The sequence below is a fragment of the Schistocerca serialis genome, chromosome 8 (genome assembly GCF_023864345.2).
Source record: "Schistocerca serialis cubense isolate TAMUIC-IGC-003099 chromosome 8, iqSchSeri2.2, whole genome shotgun sequence".
Taxonomy (NCBI): domain Eukaryota; kingdom Metazoa; phylum Arthropoda; class Insecta; order Orthoptera; family Acrididae; genus Schistocerca; species Schistocerca serialis.
In genome coordinates this window covers 481,562,931-481,583,616 of record NC_064645.1, presented here as the reverse complement: position 1 = coordinate 481,583,616, position 20,686 = coordinate 481,562,931, and the positions used below count along the sequence as shown (strand labels likewise).

The 20,686-nt window shown below is 41.3% G+C and overlaps 1 protein-coding gene across 3 annotated transcripts in view; it reads right to left on the bottom strand.

Annotated features, from left to right (window-relative positions):
- Nucleotides 1-20,686, bottom strand: part of LOC126417144 (polycomb protein Sfmbt-like) — a 299,440-nt gene that overhangs the window by 59,129 nt on the left and 219,625 nt on the right. For all 3 annotated transcript variants that reach the window (XM_050085040.1, XM_050085042.1, XM_050085041.1), the window contains one exon: nt 14,274-14,398. In XM_050085040.1, coding sequence (XP_049940997.1) covers nt 14,274-14,398 — 125 coding nt within the window. The remainder of the gene's footprint in view (nt 1-14,273; nt 14,399-20,686) is intronic.

The window sequence follows — 20,686 nt, the reverse complement described above, 5'->3', positions numbered from 1 at the left end:
CCGGGGGTAATAGATTGGGTAAGGATTCCAGGCGTTGGAGAAAGTGGTTGGTGTCTTTGATGAAGGATGGGAGACTGCATGTAATGGGTTGAAGGTGTTGATCTACGTTCTGTGGGGGCTTGGTAACCAGCTACAATGGGGCGGCCGGGATGATTGGGTTTGTGAATTTTAGGAAGAAGGTAGAAGGTAGGGGTGCGGGGTGTCGGTGGGGTGAGGAGGTTGATGGAGTCAGGTGAAAGGTTTTGTAAGGGGCCTAAGGTTCTGAGGATTCCTTGAAGCTCCGCCGTCTGGACATCAGGAATGGGATTACCTTGGCAAACTTTGTATGTGGTGTTGTCTGAAAGCTGACGCAGTGCCTCAGCCACATACTCCCGATAACCAAGTACCACGGTCGTGGAACCCCTGTCCACTGGAAGAATGACGATGGATTCCCCCTAAGGTAAGTCTTCCCGCTCCCGGGATTGGAATGACTCCTTACCCTCTCCTTTAAAACCCACATCCTTTCGTCTTTCCCTCTCCCTCCCTCTTTCCTGACGAAGCAACCGTTGGTTGCGAAAGCTAGAATTTTGTGTGTATATTTGTGTTTGTTTGTGTGTCTATCGACGTGCCAGCGCTTTCGTTTGGTAAGTCACATCATCTTTGTTTTTAGATATATTTTTCCCACGTGGAATGTTTCCCTCTATTATATTCACATCTGTGTTTTTAGATATATTTTTCCCACGTGGAATGCTTCCCTCTATTATATTCAATTAAACTGTTTTATTTAGATTGGTACACTTTAAGAAACAACAGCAATAGGTCATCTGATGAAATTGGAAATTCATGATCAACAGTCAATAATGAAAAGCAAATTGTCTCCTTTACAAGATTTAAGGTCTGAATGTTAAATGAACAGGAAGTTGTGTAAATTAACAATGTTCCTGTTTTTATTAACAAGTCAAGTCTAACTTTGAATTAATAGCAATCCTCTAGTAACTGGTGACACTAAATAAGAAAAAAAATTGAGACAAAAACATTTTATTCAAGAACTGTTCTTCTGTTAATGTTCATTTCCTTTTTTAGTTGCTTTATTTAATTTTTAAATACACAGATTGTGAAAATTACATTGCAAAATACTCAGGTAAAAATGCTACAAAATATCAGCCCTCTACAAATGCAGAATAAATACTGACACAGATCAGTATGTCTGTGATGTATCCTTAAAAACATGAATTTTATGAAAGCAAAGAATTATTGTGTGTACAGAAAATTTTACTTGGCTAAAATTGTTTACCATCTAATAGCTACGACAGTGCCATACTACGAAATTATAATTTAAGCAACATTTTTTGACAGAATCCAATATTTAATTACAATTTATCACCCCAAAATCTCACACATCATGTTGAATACTTCGATTTTAAGGCATTTATATTAAGACCAAGTGACAGCTTTTGTCAATGCTTTTAAAGATAAAAGATATTTTCCATAGAGTCAAACCTTTTAAACATAAATGATGGTATCAAATTATCATACAAATTGTTTGAATCACAGAGCAAGAATTTAATACGAACAGAAAACTGTTCATCAGATTAAAATCAATAACAAATTTGAAGTTTGTTGGAACTGCTTTTACATCTAAAGCACTGACGATCTTATGATTAAATGAAAACTAAACAGAACTTTTGTCTTTTCATTAGGTGTTACAATATGTGGAAATTAAATAATTTTCAGCAAATTAAGTGACACTTTCGGTCCTTTCATGTAAAATTAAAATGACAGTCCCAATAATTATCACCTAGGATTGGAGGACTAAGCAAATGGAACAATTATATACAAGTGCTAAAGTACTATAACAAGACATACATATAAAAATAACAACAGTGCATTTCTCCATCCTTTGTATACACGAGTTATCACATATTTCATTGATGCAAGCATAGGAGCTTTAAAATTTGTACTTGAAGTAAACTTTCAGCAAATACTGAACGTTAATGTGTCCAGCATCAAACAAAATGTGTCTGAAAAGCTGTTAAGGAAGAAAATAAGAATTTTTAACAACAATTCAAAACATAACTATAGAACACATCCTTTTAACATATTGCTGAAAAATGGCAATTGAACTGCACATTAATAATATTGATTTACTAATATCTCATTTTTAAGTTTAGTCTCAAACCATGTAAGTCATTTTTCAAATGATGGGCTGAGGACAAATACTGCAGCAGAGATGACATCAAAGACTATTCTTCAGAATACATATTTTTTTTTCCACAGAGGATTGCACACAGCTGCCCTACCCTCTCTTTGCCTCGTCACTGCGTGCTCCCCAACAGCACTTCACTGTCTGCTTCCAACCTTACCATCCCCCTCCCTTCCTGCCTCAGCCTCCTCCATACCCCCACCCAGTCGCCACTCCCATCATTCACTGGTGCTGCTGCTGCTCGCAGTGTGGCTTCAGTTGTCCGAGACTGCAATTGTGTGTGTGTGTGTGTGTGTGTGTGTGTGTGTGTGTGTGTGTGTGTGTGTGTGTGTGTGTGTGTGTGTGTGTGTGTGTGAGCGCGCGCGCACGCTCACACAAACGTGCATGCACGCGTGTATGCATGCATGCAGGCGTGCGTGTCTGTCGTCTATCTGCGACTCAGCGTCTCCACTATATGGTGAGTAGCAACTTTACTCTTCTTAGTATTGTTATATTCCATCCAAGATTTTCATTTTGTAACTAACTTCTTTATGAATCTCTTTTTGTATGTGCAGTCTACATCTGGCACATTAGCTGCCTGGCCATTATTTCCCTAAATTAGCATGGATTGTTATGGACCATCTGCTACAGCCAAGATACTGGCAGTTAATATTAAAAGGGGGTTTGGAAAAGTGGACACAAACTAGAATGTATAAGAAAATGTATTCATATCCTGACAAGCCTGGCAAACTGAACATTAGAATGTAGGAGGAGGTATTTTCAGTCACCTTTATCATTAGGTTTTATAATTTGGTAACACCTTCATCCGACCATATGGGACTTACAAACTTTCCAGCCAAAATAATGCATAAGACCAGACAAACATAAAAAAATATGTTATATAACATTAAAGTTTAAAAAATAAGAATAGCTCTGGGGTACGTATAGTGACTGCTTTGCCTTCTCATCTTGTCCGGTAAGTCTCCCCTGACCCGAGAGTCTGGGTGACTTTCCTGAACTGTGGTCCTTTCCCTAAACCGATCCAGTCCTTTTCCTTCACAACACTTCCTTCCCCTTCAATTCTACTACCCGAAAAAGGAGCCACTGGCTCACAAAGCTTGTTAAAGTTAAACTCTTTTTGTGTGTGTGTGTTCATCTGCTGCCGCTTGCTCTGTAGATTTTTTATCTATCCATTTACACTAAGTAACAACACTCTGTATTTTGTCTAATCAGCAATTCAAATTAATCAATGAAAACCAGTCAAAACTCCTTTGTGAGAGAAGTGATCTGTTCATCAGTTCCACTCAGTACAATGGGCCTTTCAGCCAATATCCTGGACTTTTTGGCCTGCAGTTCTTCAACTTGCTGGACAATGGATCTCTTCTGTTGTGTGCTATTTATCACAACTTGATCACAAAAGCTTATGTATCTACAAATGCTGCACTTCAAATGTGACTTTAGAAGGAGGTTTGAGCACATTTTGATCAGAAAGCTCCTGCACTCAGTCCTGCAAGTTAAAATATCCTTGGCAGGCCATTTTGCTTTTCTGAGCTCAGACCATACAGCATGTCTATTGCAGGAATAAGATCAGCTTTATTACCAAGCTTTGTATCACACACTGATTTCGGGGCAAATAATACTTCAGCCTTAACAACTAAGGACATCACATCAGCAAGTAGAGATGACAAAGCATTGTACAGGAAAGATGCCATGGGGTTCACAAAAAGTGCATGATCTGCCCAGAAACAAAGCTAAAAAAAGATATTTTAGCTGGCAGCAGAGGATCTTCAAGGTACTTCAACATAGTTCACCAGCTGTAAGTATCTATTTTAATCATGTGTTTCTTTACTTTGTCCGAATAAGTCTTTAGAAAGAGTATGATTATTACACCCCAGTAGGCTGCATCCTTATTTTCCAGCCAGCGCATTTTTTAGGCGAGGGCAGATTTTTGGGGTTATTAAATCTTTTATAATCAGCTCTTCTTGCTGCTACATTCTTAACACATTACAAATTGATCTCAAAAAAGGTACAACACCCCAATTAGTCTTTAAGGCTGCATTCTTGAAACACTGATGAATTGTATGAAGACCACAAGATCCCATATCAACAAAATTTGATGAACTGTTCTCACGAATACTCATCAGATCAAGACTCAAATCCTTTAAGAATGCCCAACTGACATTAGGCTGATCCATTGATACCTGAAGCAAAATTCAGATCAGAATTTTGTATCTCAAAACCATCCAACATATCAGCAGCAGTGGTATGGCTGCAGATGAAAAATAGTGCATTTCAACTTCTTTTTTAACTTTGTGCCAATATCCGAGAGCAATATCCATTAGCCGCAACTCATGACACCTTGTTATGGCTCTAATCAAATAAAATTACAAACAGTACATCCCCTTCAAGATCTTCGAGAATAGTTTTCTTGAAGTGCAGCATTTATCCGCGAACAATACTGTATGATTCTTGATCCACCTAAGCTACATCTTACTAGCTACATTATCATTACAGAACATGACTGGAAACACTGCAGTCTGCTTTCCTATAGTAGAGAAGGAGACATGAGTTTCAACAGTCTGCAAAAGCCATAATATTTCCACCCTTGTATCATCATCCTGAATCAGGTGTTTTGAAATACAAGTGTTAGTCAATGCAGCATTAGCGGCAGTGATGGAGGTGACAATATGACTGTTAGTTGATGCAACGTTGGTGGCAGTGATGGAGTTGCACCAGGCTGCAACAGCTGGGAGGTTGAAAAATGGACCATCGACTGCGAGCTTCCAGATTCACCAGTCACTGCGATCTTATCAACAGTCACGGGAGCATCTACATTAAGTTCAGTTATCTTGCCTGACGACAAGGAGCATAATCTGGAAGTACAATCAAATATCCAAATAAGTTGATGAGATGGCCCTTATGCTACGACGTAACTGCCAACCCTTTAAATCCAAAATCAGGAGACGCAGTTTAATAAAAATCAGGAGGTACGAATGATCGAAAATCCTGACTCATTTTCAGAATAGTTCCGAGACAACTGATTTGACTCTTCCTGTGATATCGAAAAGCTATATAATGGCTATAAAAATACAAATAAAAACACTGGAACTAACGAAAGCACCAATTCCACACTTGTTAGCTGTAGCGTAGTTCAACTGCAGTACTAGTTTGGGACGTTTTATGACCATTTCTCCTAGGTTTGTTACAGTTTTTGTTCTTGCAGAGCTTGAAGTTTTCGCTATATTGCTATCTGGTAACATTTTCTTGAACAGGTCACTCGCATCGTCTTTACAATTAGTTGGCAAATTGTAGATGATGTAAATAATTCTAGGACCAAATTCCAATTTTTTTTGTTTGGTTTTGTTTGAAGCAGTGCTTTTTCCACCATGTGATAGACAAATGTCACGTCAGCAAAGACAAGATATCTGAATGGTGCGAAAAGTGGCAACGGTTCCTGTGGTGTCACCGCCAGACACCACACTTGCTAGGTGGTAGCCTTTAAATCGGCTGCGGTCTGTTAGTATATGTCGGACCCGCGTGTCGCCACTATCAGTGATTGCAGACCAAGTGCCGCCACACAGCAGGTCTAGAGAGACTCCCTAGCACTCGCCCCAGTTGTACAGCCTACTTTGCTAGCGATGGTTCACTGACTACATACACTCTCATTTGCAGAGACGACAGTTTAGCATAGCCTTCAGCTACGTCATTTGCTACGACCTAGCAAGGCGCCATATTCAGTTACTACGAATGTATGCTGAACAGATAATATTGTGAATCATGTACCGTCAAGAGCAACGTGCATCATTAATGGATTAAAGTTAAGTATCAAAATAATTACGTCCGCTTTCTGAATTCTAATTCCTTGCCAAGTTCCAGATCTCACGTCAGTAAAGTTCTTCCCTCCTCACGCCAGCCTGCATGAGCTAAAACGCTTGCATTTCTGCCTCCTCTAGTAACACGGTGTTGGCTCTTCTGCCAACACAACAGTTCCTAAATAAAGAGAAGTGTGAGGTCATCCACATGAGTACTAAAAGAAATCCACCAAATTTTGGTTAGAAGGTAAATCGCACGAATCTCAAGGCTGTCAATTCAACTAAATACTTACAAATTACAATTAAGAACAACTCTAATTGTGAAAAATTGTACAGGTAATGCGTGGAGTAAGGCAAAGCAAAGACTCCTCTTTGTTGGCAGAATACTTAGAAGATGCAACAAATCCACTAAAGAGATTGCCTATTGCTTCACTTGTCCACCCTCTACTAGAGTACTGCTGCACATCATGGGATCCTTACTAGATAGGATTGACAGAGAAAGATAACGAAGTCCAAAGAAGGACAGCTCATTTTTTATTATCGCGATATAGGGGAGTGTGTGTCATGGAAATGATACACGAATCAGGGTGACAATCATTAAAACAAAGACTTTTATGTTGCGACGAGAGCTATTTACAAAATTTCTATCACCAACTTTCTCCTATCACCAACTTTCTCCTCCAAAATATTTTGTTGACCTCCACCTACATAGGAAGAAAGTGTCATGATAATAAAATAAATCACAACGGAAATGGAAAGAGTTAGGTGTTCATTTTTCCTGTGCGCTATTCGAGGTGGAACTGTAAAGAAATAATCTGAAAATGGTATGATGAACCTTCTACCAGGCACTTAAGTGTGAACTGTAGGCTATTAATGTAGATAAAGAAAGATTATTAAATGCAAACAATGGATCTTTCCTTGACATAATAATGCACGGAAATTGTTGCAGTATTGCACCAAGAAAACAGAATGAAAATGTTTGAGGTCAGCTGATTTCAAAAATATTGAAATGATTGCACTGATTGCAGCTCTGTAATATACTGTTGTTATCCCTAAAAATTAGGTCACGCTAATGTCTGTTGATTCATCAGCTATAATGTTATGCAAGCTGTCACTGATATCTTGTCATAGATTTTCTACAAAATAAGGCCTTAGTACACGTTTTATAACTGCACTATGCTTTGTTCTATGTATCTGAAATTTTTTGGCAACTTCATTGTCTAAATTTCCTCACATTCAACTCACTTAACAACCACATGATATGACCACACAATGGCAAAAAACATAAGGGAGACCTCACCTTGATTCACGTCTAAAGATTCCTTCACCGTTTTAAAAGGTATTTTTGTTTAGTGTGCTGCATCAAAAATTCTTTCTAACCTGTTTGCAAATTTAGTATCGCATAGTGTGTAGGTTCTTTAAATGACCTACACATATAAATAAATATTCATGTTATCCTCGTGCAGCAAAGATATTGTAATGAGGTATGATCATCTCCATATGCTAACAGAAAACTGAACATTAAAATATCAATTCTTTTATGTACTTCATAGGTTTTTTTTCACCAATCTCTGTCTCTTTTGGTCTTTTCAGCTGGTGTCAGAAAGACATATGTAATCGCTCTCTCTCATTAATGTGCTAAGTAAAAGTTATAATATGCGGAAGTCGCAAGTCTTTATCCTACTACTGAGCTACATCCTAATTTCCTTCTCCCGATGTGACAAGGACTTGCATTTTTAAATCTATATTTTTGAAGACGAAGTCAACACGAAGAGAGAATAGCCACCGCAGCCACACCGCCATTGTTGTATATCGTTGGAGGGAAATAGTAAATGCCAAGCAGCACCCCCAAAACTAAAAGGAATCAATATTTATCCAATGTTCCGGAATTGCCACAAGATTCTTAACACGCGGGCATCTATACCAGGGGGTTTCTGGACAGACAATTTTTGGTGCAGCTAAACAATAATTACTGCAGCTCTGAAAAACCCATTTCTCTCTCGCTCCCCAACCACTAAAGTAGCCATTCAGCATGATATTTCTGGGCATACTGTGCCTGTACTTTACCCACATATAACACTAAAACAAGATCCAGTGATGTAAAAAGCAGCACATTAACACCAACACTATAGGTATGCACAACGGATGCAGCTGCAGATTTATTAATATTAGAATGCACAACAATACAAGGACAAAGATTGAATACTGTGTATTATAAATGTTTAGGTGATATAAATTTAAGACCTAGCAGACGTTAATAAATTAAACAGTTTTACTTTCTGTATGTTGATTAGATCAATAATTTTTGTAATTTTAATGTAAAACCACTCTAATAAGTTTAAAATCCACCATAATTCGCACTAGCCACTAGAGAGCTACTCAAAACCGCCAGATTTAGTGGGAGAACTACTAACTGGCACAGTGACAACACACCAATGCAAGTCTAACCAGAGAACAAAACTGAGCAATATGAGTATGTATTCTACAAAACGTGCAGGAAAGAGGAAAAGGAACAATCTATAACATGTCCCGCACGACTTCCCGATTTCTACAAACTTCGAGCAGTATATTAATTAACGAGACTAAAAAGCAAAGGACTTTCCACAATTGGCCAAAACTGAAATGATGGGTTTTCAAAACAACTGTCTTTTGTTTGACGATCATTAGCCAGCAATCGGTAGAAATAAAGCAATAATGGGGAGGCAGGAGAGAAAGCTGCAAATCGGGAGTCTACCTCCTAAATCAGGAGAATTGGTAGGTATGTACAATCAGAAAGCCTGTCACTAACTTTTGAGCGCCACTCTGCTTTTAATGGCCAACGCATATTTAAAAAAAAAGAAGAAGAAGAAGAAGCAGTCATGGAAAATAAAATCCCATTAAGGACAGTGAGATGTCGTGCAGCCTTTAAGAGTTTTGCATCATGTAACAGTTTTAACACTTCCCTTACCAAGGACCAATGAAAAATATGAATGTATGCTGTCTTCTTGACTGCTGCAACTGCCCTGGAGAGCTTAGCTCCTTCCACATGGCTGACAACGGCCATATCCCCATTTTGATGACAGCGAAAGACTTGCTGCATACTATGCAATATGCCTGGAATTCTGACGTCTGTGGGCCTTTATGGCCTCATACCTCCAGTCATTCAGCCATTCAGGACTGAATTCCAGCTTGCTTGGTTTCACCATGATATACTGCTAGAACACTGCGAGAGTTGCCACGACTGAGGACGGAGATTTGTTTTGACAACTCTCCAGCAACAATTAAAAGCTAAAGTGCCTTCGAAGGTGAGACATCGCACAAAAAATGGATTTTCCCCATGAGCCACAGATATTTCCAGCAGATTCTTTGATACCTGCAGCCCCTGCCTTTGTATTTGTGGAGGCCCAGCCTTGAAACAGTACCCACTGAATTTGAGAATAAAATACTCACAGTGTCCCTCATGTATGAAAACAAGATTTTGGCAAATGATAGCATGGAAAGATCTGAGTATTTTTCTACTTGATAAGCATGTGGAATTTTCTTATTTACTGCATTACATGAGTAACTGTAGACTTATGTAATGGAATGATGTAATTTTTTAAAGTCTTTGATGGCTGCTGAAATGAGAATTAGTGTGGCTTTGAAATATGGTAAGTTAACAAATTACACGCTTGTTTTTTATATAAAAAATGTGATTTTTCATAAACTTTTGTCCTGAAATGTTTTGTCATTTAATAAATCAATGTTTCACAACTGCAAGTGATTTAGAATGATAGTGAGATGACATTGAGCAAATTCCACTTTGTTTTGCCAAAGGAAGTAAATTTTAACTTGGAAGAAAGAGAAACGTTGCTGTTTCTTGAAATTTGCCACTTCTGAGTGAATGGTTTTCAAGAGACAGCAAGTTTTAGTTGCTACAAATATAATAATGGACCAATGACCATATCAAAAAACATACAACTGTACCATGAAATACCTTGTTTGTGAAAACTGACATATGAACATTGCACAAACAAGAATGTAAAAATAGAGCATACAAAGAAATGGTTGAAAAATTTCTAGGCAGTATTACAAATGTGGACCACAATGTTGTTATAAAAACTAAGCTACAAAATTTGAAATGAAGTTTCAGAAAAAAATTCTTAATTTGTGTGACCATATTGTCCGTAGCTGTTTTGTAATAACTGAAGGTATTTTAAATCCGTCTTTACAGCTATGGTACAAGAGACAATAGTGCCAAACCAGGAAATATATATATATATATATATATATATATAAAAAATGGAAGGAAACATTCCACGTGGGAAAAATTAATCCTACACCCAACATCACCACTGCTGAAGCCCAGGCTATCCGTGATCTGAAGGCTGACCGATCCATCCTCATTCTTCCGGCGGACAAGGGTTCCATGACCGTGGTACTTGATCGTCGGGAGTATGTGGCTGAGGGACTGCGTCAGCTTTCAGACAACACCACATACAAAGTTTGCCAAGGTAACCCCATTCCCGATGTCCAGGTGGAGCTTCAAGGAATCCTCAGAACCTTAGGCCCCCTGCAAAACCTTTCACCTGACTCCATCAACCTCCTGACCCCACCGACACCCCGCACCCCTACCTTCTACCTTCTTCCTAAAATCCACAAACCCAATCATCCCGGCCGCCCCATTGTAGCTGGTTACCAAGCCCCCACTGAACGTATCTCTGCCTACGTAGATCAACACCTTCAACCCATTACATGCAGTCTCCCATCCTTCATCAAGGACACCAACCACTTCCTTGAACGCCTGGAATCCTTACCCAATCTGTTACCCCCGGAAACCATCCTTGTAACCATTGATGCCACGTCCTTATACACAAATATTCCGCACGTCCAGGGCCTCGCTGCGATGGAGCATTTCCTTTCACGCCGATCACCTGCCACCCTACCTAAAACCTCTTTCCTCATCACCTTAGCCAGCTTCATCCTGACCCACAACTTCTTCACTTTTGAGGGCCAGACATACCAACAATTAAAGGGAACAGTCATGGGCACCAGGATGGCCCCCTCGTACGCCAACCTATTCATGGGTCGCTTAGAGGAAGCCTTCTTGGTTACCCAAGTCTGCCAACCCAAAGTTTGGTACAGATTTATTGATGACATCTTCATGATCTGGACTCTCAGTGAAGAAGAACTCCAGAATTTCCTCTCCAACCTCAACTCCTTTGGTTCCATCAGTTTCACCTGGTCCTACTCCAAATCCCATGCCACTTTCCTTGACGTTGACCTCCACCTGTCCAATGGCCAACTTCACACGTCCGTCCACATCAAACCCACCAACAAGCAACAGTACCTCCACTATGACAGCTGCCACCCATTCCACATCAAACGGTCCCTTCCCTACAGCCTAGGTCTTCGTGGCAAACGAATCTGCTCCAGTCCGGAATCCCTGAATCATTACACCAACAACCTGAAAACAGCTTTCGCATCCCGCAACTACCCTCCCGACCTGGTACAGAAGCAAATAACCAGAGCCACTTCCTCGTCCCCTCAAACCCAGAATCCCCCACAGAAGAACCACAAAAGTGCCCCACTTGTGACAGGATACTTTCCGGGACTGGACCAGACTCTGAATGTGGCTCTCCAGCAGGGATACGATTTCCTCAAATCCTCCCCTGAAATGAGATCCATCCTTCATGAAATCCTCCCCACTCCGCCAAGAGTGTCTTTCCGCCGTCCACCTAACCTTCGTAACCTGTTAGTTCATCCCTATGAAATCCCCAAACCACCTTCCCTACCTTCTGGCTCCTATCCTTGTAACCGCCCCCGATGCAAAACCTGTCCCATGCACCCTCCCACCACCACCTGCTCCAGTCCTGTAACCCGGAAGGTGTACACGATCAGAGGCAGAGCCACGTGTGAAAGCACCCACGTGATTTACCAACTGACCTGCCTACACTGTGATGCATTCTATGTGGGAATGACCAGCAACAAACTGTCCATTCGCATGACTGGACACAGGCAGACAGTGTTTGTTGGTAATGAGGATCACCCTGTGGCTAAACATGCCTTGGTGCACAGCCAGCACATCTTGGCTCAGTGTTACACCGTCCGGGTTATCTGGATACTTCCCACCAACACCAACCTATCCGAACTCCGGAGATGGGAACTTGCCCTTCAGTATATCCTCTCTTCTCGTCATCCGCCAGACCTCAATCTCCGCTAATTTCAAGTTGCCTCCACTCATACCTCACCTGTCTTTCAACAACTTCTTTGCCTCTACACTTCTGCCTCGACTGACATCTCTGCCCAAACTCTTTGTCTTTAAATATGTCTGCTTGTGTCTGTATGTGTGGATGGATATGTGCGTGTGTGCGAGTGTATACCTGTCCTTTTTTCCCCCTAAGGTAAGTCTTTCCGCTCCCGGGATTGGAATGACTCCTTACCCTCTCCCTTAAAACCCACTTCCTTTCGTCTTCCCCTCTCCTTCCCTCTTTCCTGATGAGGCAACAGTTTGTTGCGAAAGCTTGAATTTTGTGTGTATGTTTGTGTTTGTTTGTGTGTCTATCGACCTGCCAGCGCTTTTGTTCGGTAAGTCACCTCATCTTTGTTTTTATATATAAAAACTTCATGAGCAGATGGTGTTTCCTGATGCACGCAAAAATCGAAAGCACTAAAATTAACATATTTTGTAACAAACTGTTTTTAGATGGAGAAAGCAAGCAAATGGTATATGTGTTTCATTAAGACCACTGATGTTATTTTCTTTCAATACAATGAAACACATATGCTGACAAAAACATGCATTTCCTTGGAGTCGCAAGACGAATTTAAAATACCTTCACTGATTTCAGAAATAACCTAAAAAAAAGTAGGTGTCTTGAAAGAAGTGTATAAGGCAGGGAAGAGTTGTGTCAACCAACACTATAGGAGACTGGCAATAAAATGTTGGTTCTACTATTCTCGTTATTGCCTGTTCTTACCTACTGTGATGTGTCTATTATCATGTGATTTTTCTTCCAAGAAATATATGAGTACATAGCATACAAACCATCAGCGACTGTGCAATGATCTTCCTTATCGTCCATACTTTCTAATACATAAGCTACTTTTGAAGCGCCAAAATGTACTAAAATAAATAAAATATCCATAAAACACTGCACTACACAATGTACTTGTGGTGAGGCAGTCACAATTCCTGAACTCCATCGCCTGTGGCCTCTGACCCGCCCAGGAGCACTGCAGTCTGGGTCCATGGATAAACCATGAAAATCCACCACATTATACCACACAAAAACAGAACCGGCCTCCGGGCAGATTGGTGGGACTAGATCCCATGGGCACATCCTGCACATTAGTGGGAAACTACGAGCTTCAGATCGGCAGGCCTGATCTGTTAGTGATACTCACAAAAATGGCCCGAGGTTTTGGCCCATTGGTGGTCAGATATTCACAAGTCACAGACAGAATGTTGTTGAAATGAGACCATGGTGATCAATCCATGCGACACATAACTTGTGCAAATAATCAGAGAATCAGAACTAAATTTTTGGCCACAGCCTTTGTCAAAAAAAATGAGAGCGCACGCGCATGCCGCCCCCCCCCCCCCCACCCCCCCAGGATTATACAAAAGTCTGATAAAATTTTAGTCCTGTATATCTGTCAGATATATATGTCTGCCTGTGTCTGTATATGTGTGTGTGTGTGTGTGTGTGTGTGTGTGTGTGTGTGTGTGTGTGTGTGTGTGTGCGCGCGCGCGCGTGTATACTTGTCCTTTTTTCCGCCCTAAGGTAAGTCTTTCTGCTCCCAGGATTGGAATGACTCCTCACCCTCTCCCTTAAAACCCACATCCTTTCGTCTTTCCCTCTCCTTCCCTCTTTCCTGATGAAGCAGCCTTGGGTTGCGAAAGCCTGAAATTTGTGTGAGAGTTTGTGTGTTTTTTATTGCGTCTATCTACCAGCGCTTTCTCGTTTGGTAAGTCACAGCATCTTTGTTTTTTACATATATATAACTATTTATTTAAATTTACTTTTCTTTCAGTGTTTGCTTTCACTGTTCAAAGAGATGGTAGCTTTCTACAACTGATATAAAAAATTGCACACAAAACTTTTTGAAAAAACAATTATGAAATTCAGTATGTTTTTAAATATATTTCCTAAAACAATGTCATGCAGTCAATAATGCAGTGAACTCATGCTATGACTATTTCCAAAAAGAAAAGTCGGTTATATTTTAACTCTCTTGGCTATATCTATATATCATCAGCTCAAAATAACTTCATTTCATCCAATAATTATTACAAAGGTCATTATAATAATAAGAATACAGTCAATGTAGTGGCTCACCATTATCATCTTGTTCTGCCTGATAATATTTTACATGTAGTCTTTTGCCAACTATTTTTTCAATCCTTGCAACCTTCATCCTTGATATTCTGTTCTTGTCCACAACTTCCAAGTTCATACCACACCTTTTAACAGTATCAAAAACATGTGTTTTCAGGAATTGATTAAAGTTATATCACAGTGTTTATTGTATCTACAACTATTTTCTGGGTCTAAGAAAATATTGTATGATATGGAATCATAAGGTAAATTCATATTTAAAACAAATCAGAAGTCAATTAGGAACGCTGTTCCACATCCAGCAAAATACCTATCGGAGAGTACAACAGACGAGTAGCTAAAAATACCCAAAACTGTCTCGACAGCAAAACAAGTGGCTAAAAAGTCCTGAAATATAATGCCAATATTAATATTTTGGGATACTTTTCTATCAAATTATTTACAGCAAATTGCCAGCAATTAGTTTCATTTAGAACATATCAATAATGAGCTAGGTTCAGTGCCGTGGAATCATTACAACCACAGTTAGAAAATCATACAAAATTCTATGAAATGTATCAAAATCTTTTATTATTTTAGTTAATGTTTTATATGTATGAGGGTTGACTGAAAAGTAATGCCTCCATCTTCGTGACTCTTCAACAGTTGGCAGCATTGGAATGCAGCAGGTACTGGCTTGTTCCGTAGCCTCTTCTCTACAGCTCCAGTTGGCAGGAAGCTTCAGCATTGAACAGTTGCATTGTTAAAGTGTTAAGTATGGTACCCTGCGCAAACAGTCAGTCAATGTGATTTAAGCAACGTGCAGTCATTGAATTTTTGACAGCAGAACATGTCACCTCAAAGGAGATTAATCAGAGAATGAAAGCAGTTTATGGTGACCGTGTTGATGTGAACACTACGTGTCGTTGGGCGAGTATATTTAAAGATGTTGAGGGGGGAACATCTGACCTGCATGACAAACAAAGACTTGGAGCAACCACAGAGTTCCTCAAGCAAAATGTTGACAGACTGATTCACGACGATCATAATATTACTAGACAAACTGAAAACATGATCGGCATTTCACAAGAATGTGTGGGTCACATTATTGCTTCCCTTGGCTATCAGAAGATCTGTGCACTATGGGTACCCCAGATGGTGACTCCTGAAATGAAAGCACACGGACTTGAAATTTTCCAGGAACTCCTCTCGCATTACGAGAATGAAGGTGACGTCTTTCTCCATTCAACTGTGTCAGGAGACAAAACGTGGTACACCATTACGACCCGGAGATAAAACGTCAGTCCATGGAATATGGACACAAAGACTCGCCCCAGAAAAAGAAATTCAAGATGCAGCCCTCAGCTGGAAAAATCATGGCCAGTGTTCTGGGACGCCGATGGTGTTATCCACGTTGATTTCCTTGATCGTGTAACAACGATAAATTCAGAGCGTTACATCACAACGCTGCAAACTCTGAAACAATGGCTAACAAGGGTCCAAAAGGAAAAGGGAAATGTTTTCCTGCAGCATGACTATGCCAAACCACATACTTCACGTGCCACCACAGCAGAACTTCAGAGACTGAATCTCACCATCGTATGGCATCCTCCATACAGTACAGATTTAGCACCAACTGTCTTCAATCTGTTCCCGATAATGAAAGACAATCTGCAGCGACATCATTATGCTTTTAATGAAGATGTTGAGAGAACTGTGAGACTGTGGTTGGCAGAAACAGTGTGTTGACTTTTTGCCGTGACAGCTTCAGAAAACTTGTTCATCATTGGCAGGTTGGCAGAAATGTATCCAATATGTGGGAAAGTGAATATTGGTACTTAAAGATCACATTCTACGGATTAATCGTTTGCTTTATTAAAATATTCCCATCCAAACCCAATTAACGAAGGTGGAGGCATTACTTTTCATTCAACCCTCATAGCAGGTTCCTTGCGAATGATAAAATCAGTGAACGTGATCACTGTTTCTAGGCCATGTAATACTTGGTAATGTGTTACAAGAAGATTCATGGTACTATTTGAGATTTCAGTAATAGAAAGACATAAAATGTGGCTGGGTACCTCTGTTTGTAACAGTTAAACATAAAGAAAATGGCAAATCCTGTAGATCAACTAGTTTGTGAAGAAGCAAGTAAGACAACAGTGTAAATATTTGGTTAGCAAAAACAAAAGTTTGTCCATTATAACAGATGATAGTAACTACATTAGTTAAATTCTACTGAAAATTCGATTATTATATTTTATACGCAAACATTCATTTTACTGAGACAGTATTTTACGTTAATTCATAATTAAAATTACCAAGTCATTTCACTATATTGCTATTATTAAGTTAAATGTAAATCTCCGACTTTTTCCCCACATCCCAGAGATCACTCCCAATGGAAACCCTCAACCATAATGTAATCTAACAATGGAAATTTCAGAATGGAAGAAAAAGAACCTGAAGTAGGATAGACTGCTACTCATCACATAAAGAAGGTGGGGGAAGCAGACAGGCACATTGAGAGTAGATTGTTGTATGTAATCAAGAAATCAGATGACATCCTTCTTCAGATGTAGAAGAAAAAAGAAAAAAAAAAAAACACACACACATGCACGCACAGGCGGCCACTCTTGTCCCCTTGCTCCGAGGTCTGACTGCAGTGAGCAGTGATCTCAGCAGATATGAGTAGTGTGCAAACAGAAAAGGTGTGAGAGTTGGGAGAGGAAGGAGCAGCAGGCTAGGGGTGGGGGAAGATGCTTTGGGGGGAAAAGGGTAGAGGAAAGAAGCAGAGAAGTGAAAGAACTATACAGATGTGTAGATGGTGTGTGTGAGGCTGGAATAGGAACAGGGAAGAGGATATAGACAGGTGACAGATACTGATTGGTGAAGACTGAGGTCAGGGAGGCTACGGGAACAAAGCACATACTGCAGGGAGAGTTTCCAGCAGTGCAACATTGAGTAGCTGGTATGGGTGAGAAGAATTCAAGCACTCCATACTTCAGTTGCTGTTGATGTCAAGCACATTTCGTAGGACAGCGTAGTCAGCAACTGGGTGGTCTGGTTATCTCCTGGTCACAGTATGGGAATCATGAAGACAGGCAGATTGTTCTCATGCCCAGACAGAATGCCCAACAGTGTCTAGAGCTAAGTTGGTAGAACACATGGATGATTTCTCAGGTGGTTTTCCTCTGATGGCGCAGGTGTACCCAAGATCAGACTGGAATAGTTGGTAGTGCGGATAAGCAGTTAGAAACGGGTGGAACAGGGACGGACAAGGATACTACATGGTGGGTGGTGAAATATCACTGTTAGAGGAGTGGTGAGGAAAGTGCAGAGGGTATTTCTCATCTCAGGACACGGCAACAGCTAGCTGAAACTGCACAGAAGTTCATTCAATTGCTCCAATCCTGGGTGGTATTGAGTCCGAGGGGCGCACTTCATGGGTACACAGGAGGTGGTAGGTGACTGGATAGGTTAAGGTGAAGGAGATTCATTTCTAGACTGATTATTTTTTCCAAGCTTGACCTTGATGATGCATACCTCCAGCTGCCCTCAGATGAGGCATTTCTGAACATTATCGTCCTTAACATGCTGATTGGGTTGCATAAGTACAAGTGAATCACCTTTGGCAATTACTCAGCCCCTGAAATATTCCAGCAATTTCTGAAACAGTTGATACAGCATATTACAACTTGTGTGAATTACTTGGATGACCTCTTACTGGCAGAGGATCCTCCAGCCAGGAGCATTTGAAAAACCTCCACACCCTGTTCACGGCCATGTGGAATGCAGTCTTGTGTTGTCATTTAGAGAAGTGCAGATCTTTTCAGCTAGGAGTGGAGTACTTGGGGCACTGGCTCCCTAAAAAGGGAATCCAGCCTACCAATCAGAACATTGCTGCCATCACTTCTTCACCTTGTCTGACGATCTTACGTGTGGGCCAGGTCAACTATTATGCAAAATCCTTACCCCAGGTGACCCACATTGTAAAACCTCTCAATCTGTGTAAAAAGGGGGTCCCATATACCTGGACCCCTATCTGCAATCAGGCTTTTCTCAAATTGAAAACAAAGCTGCTATCTGCACCCTACCTCATGGCTTTTCTCCCGGCCTCCCACTGGTTCTGGCCACTGATCCTTCCGCCTATGGTATCGAAGCAGCCTTGGCACACAGGAATAGGGGTGGTTCTGAACAGCCTATTGCATATGCACTGAACACCCTGACCCCAGCACAGCACAACTATTCACAGATCAAAGAGGCAGCCTTGGCAACAGTGTTTAAAGCCGAGAAATTTCACATGTACCTTTTTGGGACACAGTTCTTTCTAATTACGGATCACAAGCTGTCGGTTGCGTTATTCAGAATGAACAGTGCAATGCCTTCAGCACTGGGTGTTGTTCCTCAGTGCCTACAATTACTATCTGGTAGAAGTCAACAGCCCAGCATTCTAACACTGATGCATTGGCCCATCTACCAACTGGCTTAGACCCAGATTTCGAACCATAGGAGATCCTTTGCTTCCACGTTGACACTGAATGTCAACACCTGTTGGACTGTGGCCACGTGTTTTGCCACTGCAACGCGCTGGGACCCCACCCTGCAACAGGTTCTTCACTACATAATACATGGCTGGCCCCCTTATCTCATTTGACAAAAGACTCCACCCTTGGAAACAGCTTTCCCCGTCTCTCAGCTGCAGATGGCGACATCCTTTTGGATACTGAGACGTACGCACATCAAGTGGTTATTCCGGTGGAATTGCATCGTGGGGTATTCAGTTTTCTCCATAACGGTCATTGAGGCATGTCCCACATGAAAAAGCTGGCACGCCACCATGTGTACTGGCCCAGGGTCAATGGCAACATCGAAAAGAAGGTTCATAGTTGCGTAACATGTGCCCTCCACCAGGCAGTGCCCCCTCAATCCTTAGCCCCCTGGCATACTCCTCACCTCCCATGTTGATTTTGCAGCCCCATTCTTTGGTTCTATGTGGCTGGTAATTGTGGATGCTTATTCGAAGTACCTCTATTTCGTACACATGGCATCCACCACAACCAGGGTTGCCCTTACTGCCTTAGCCCAAGTTATGGCCACTGAAGAGTTGCCTCACACATTGGTCTCTGACAATGGCCCACAATTCATGGCCTCTGCCTTTGAGGACTCCTGTGCCACCGATGGTATCAAAGACACCTGTAGCCCTCCGTTCCACCCTTGCTTGAATGGTGAAGGTGAACATCTGGTTCGGATTTTTAAGCAGCGGATGAACAAGACCATCGAATCCTCTGCTATTATGGCGGCCCATACTTTGTTTCCGAGCACTTATCGCACCGCACAAATTAACAATCATAGCTCTGCAGAACTACTCCATGGTTGCCAGTCTCGGACTTTGCTCCATCTGCTAACACCACTGTCATCGGTATCTCGCTCAGGTCCCTCTGGATGTTACACCCCTGGCATGGTAGTGTGGGCACACTCCCACGGGAGTGCTGAGACTTAGACACCAGCAATGGTAGTGTCCACCCACGGGCTACTAGTTACAATGGTCCAAACACAGAAGGGGATCGAGTGTTATCACTACAACCAGCTTTGGCCTTGAACACAAGCATCCCCACTGCAGCCCCTCTTCCACCGCCTCCTGGTGCCAATGTGACAATGTCCCATTGTCACTCGGGCCTTCCTTCTGGCTCCCTGTGGGTCAAAGGTCGGTGGCTGCTAGGATACTGGCAAGAAGTGGTAGTAGCACTGACTGCAAGCTGATGGGAATGGTAGGAAGGGGAGAAGCAGTAGGAATGAGGGAGTAGGGAAGTGACACACATACTCTGCTGCGCCCAGTTAGTGATGATGCACGGACATGGCAGTGAACAAACCACAAACCATTACATCTACTGAGACAAAAACAAGATTTTCAAGTATTTTATTTTTTTCTGAATTTCTCCGATATTCCCCTGATTTTCCTTGACACAATTGAAATTCCCTGATTTCCAGAACTTGTGGCAACCTTGTTTAAGTTTAGTAACTTCTGGAAACTTAGCAGGTGATGGTTCAGTGGGAATGGTGTTTGTCACAGCTGTAAGAGTAACTTTAGTACCCCAGAGTTCAATATTGGTTTTGAGTTGAGTCCGAATAGTATGGTTGGTGGTGAAAAGTGTTTCTATTGTAGGGACTGGGAAGATAGAAAGTCCTTAAGGAGCCCATCATGACTGAACTTAGGAGTGGGGTAAAAGGTGAGGCCTTTGGAAAGCAATGATACTTCTGTGGGCAAAAGCTTTTGGAGGGCAGGTTCATAATTGTATTTTGGTTCTGTTTAACCTCTGGGTCCCATTGCGCGGTGTGAGGAAATTAATGAGGGTGTAAAAATATGTTACGGTTGCAAGGAGGGTTTGGCAGTTACAAAGGGATGTGGTGAAGGTACAATGGAGGCTCTTATG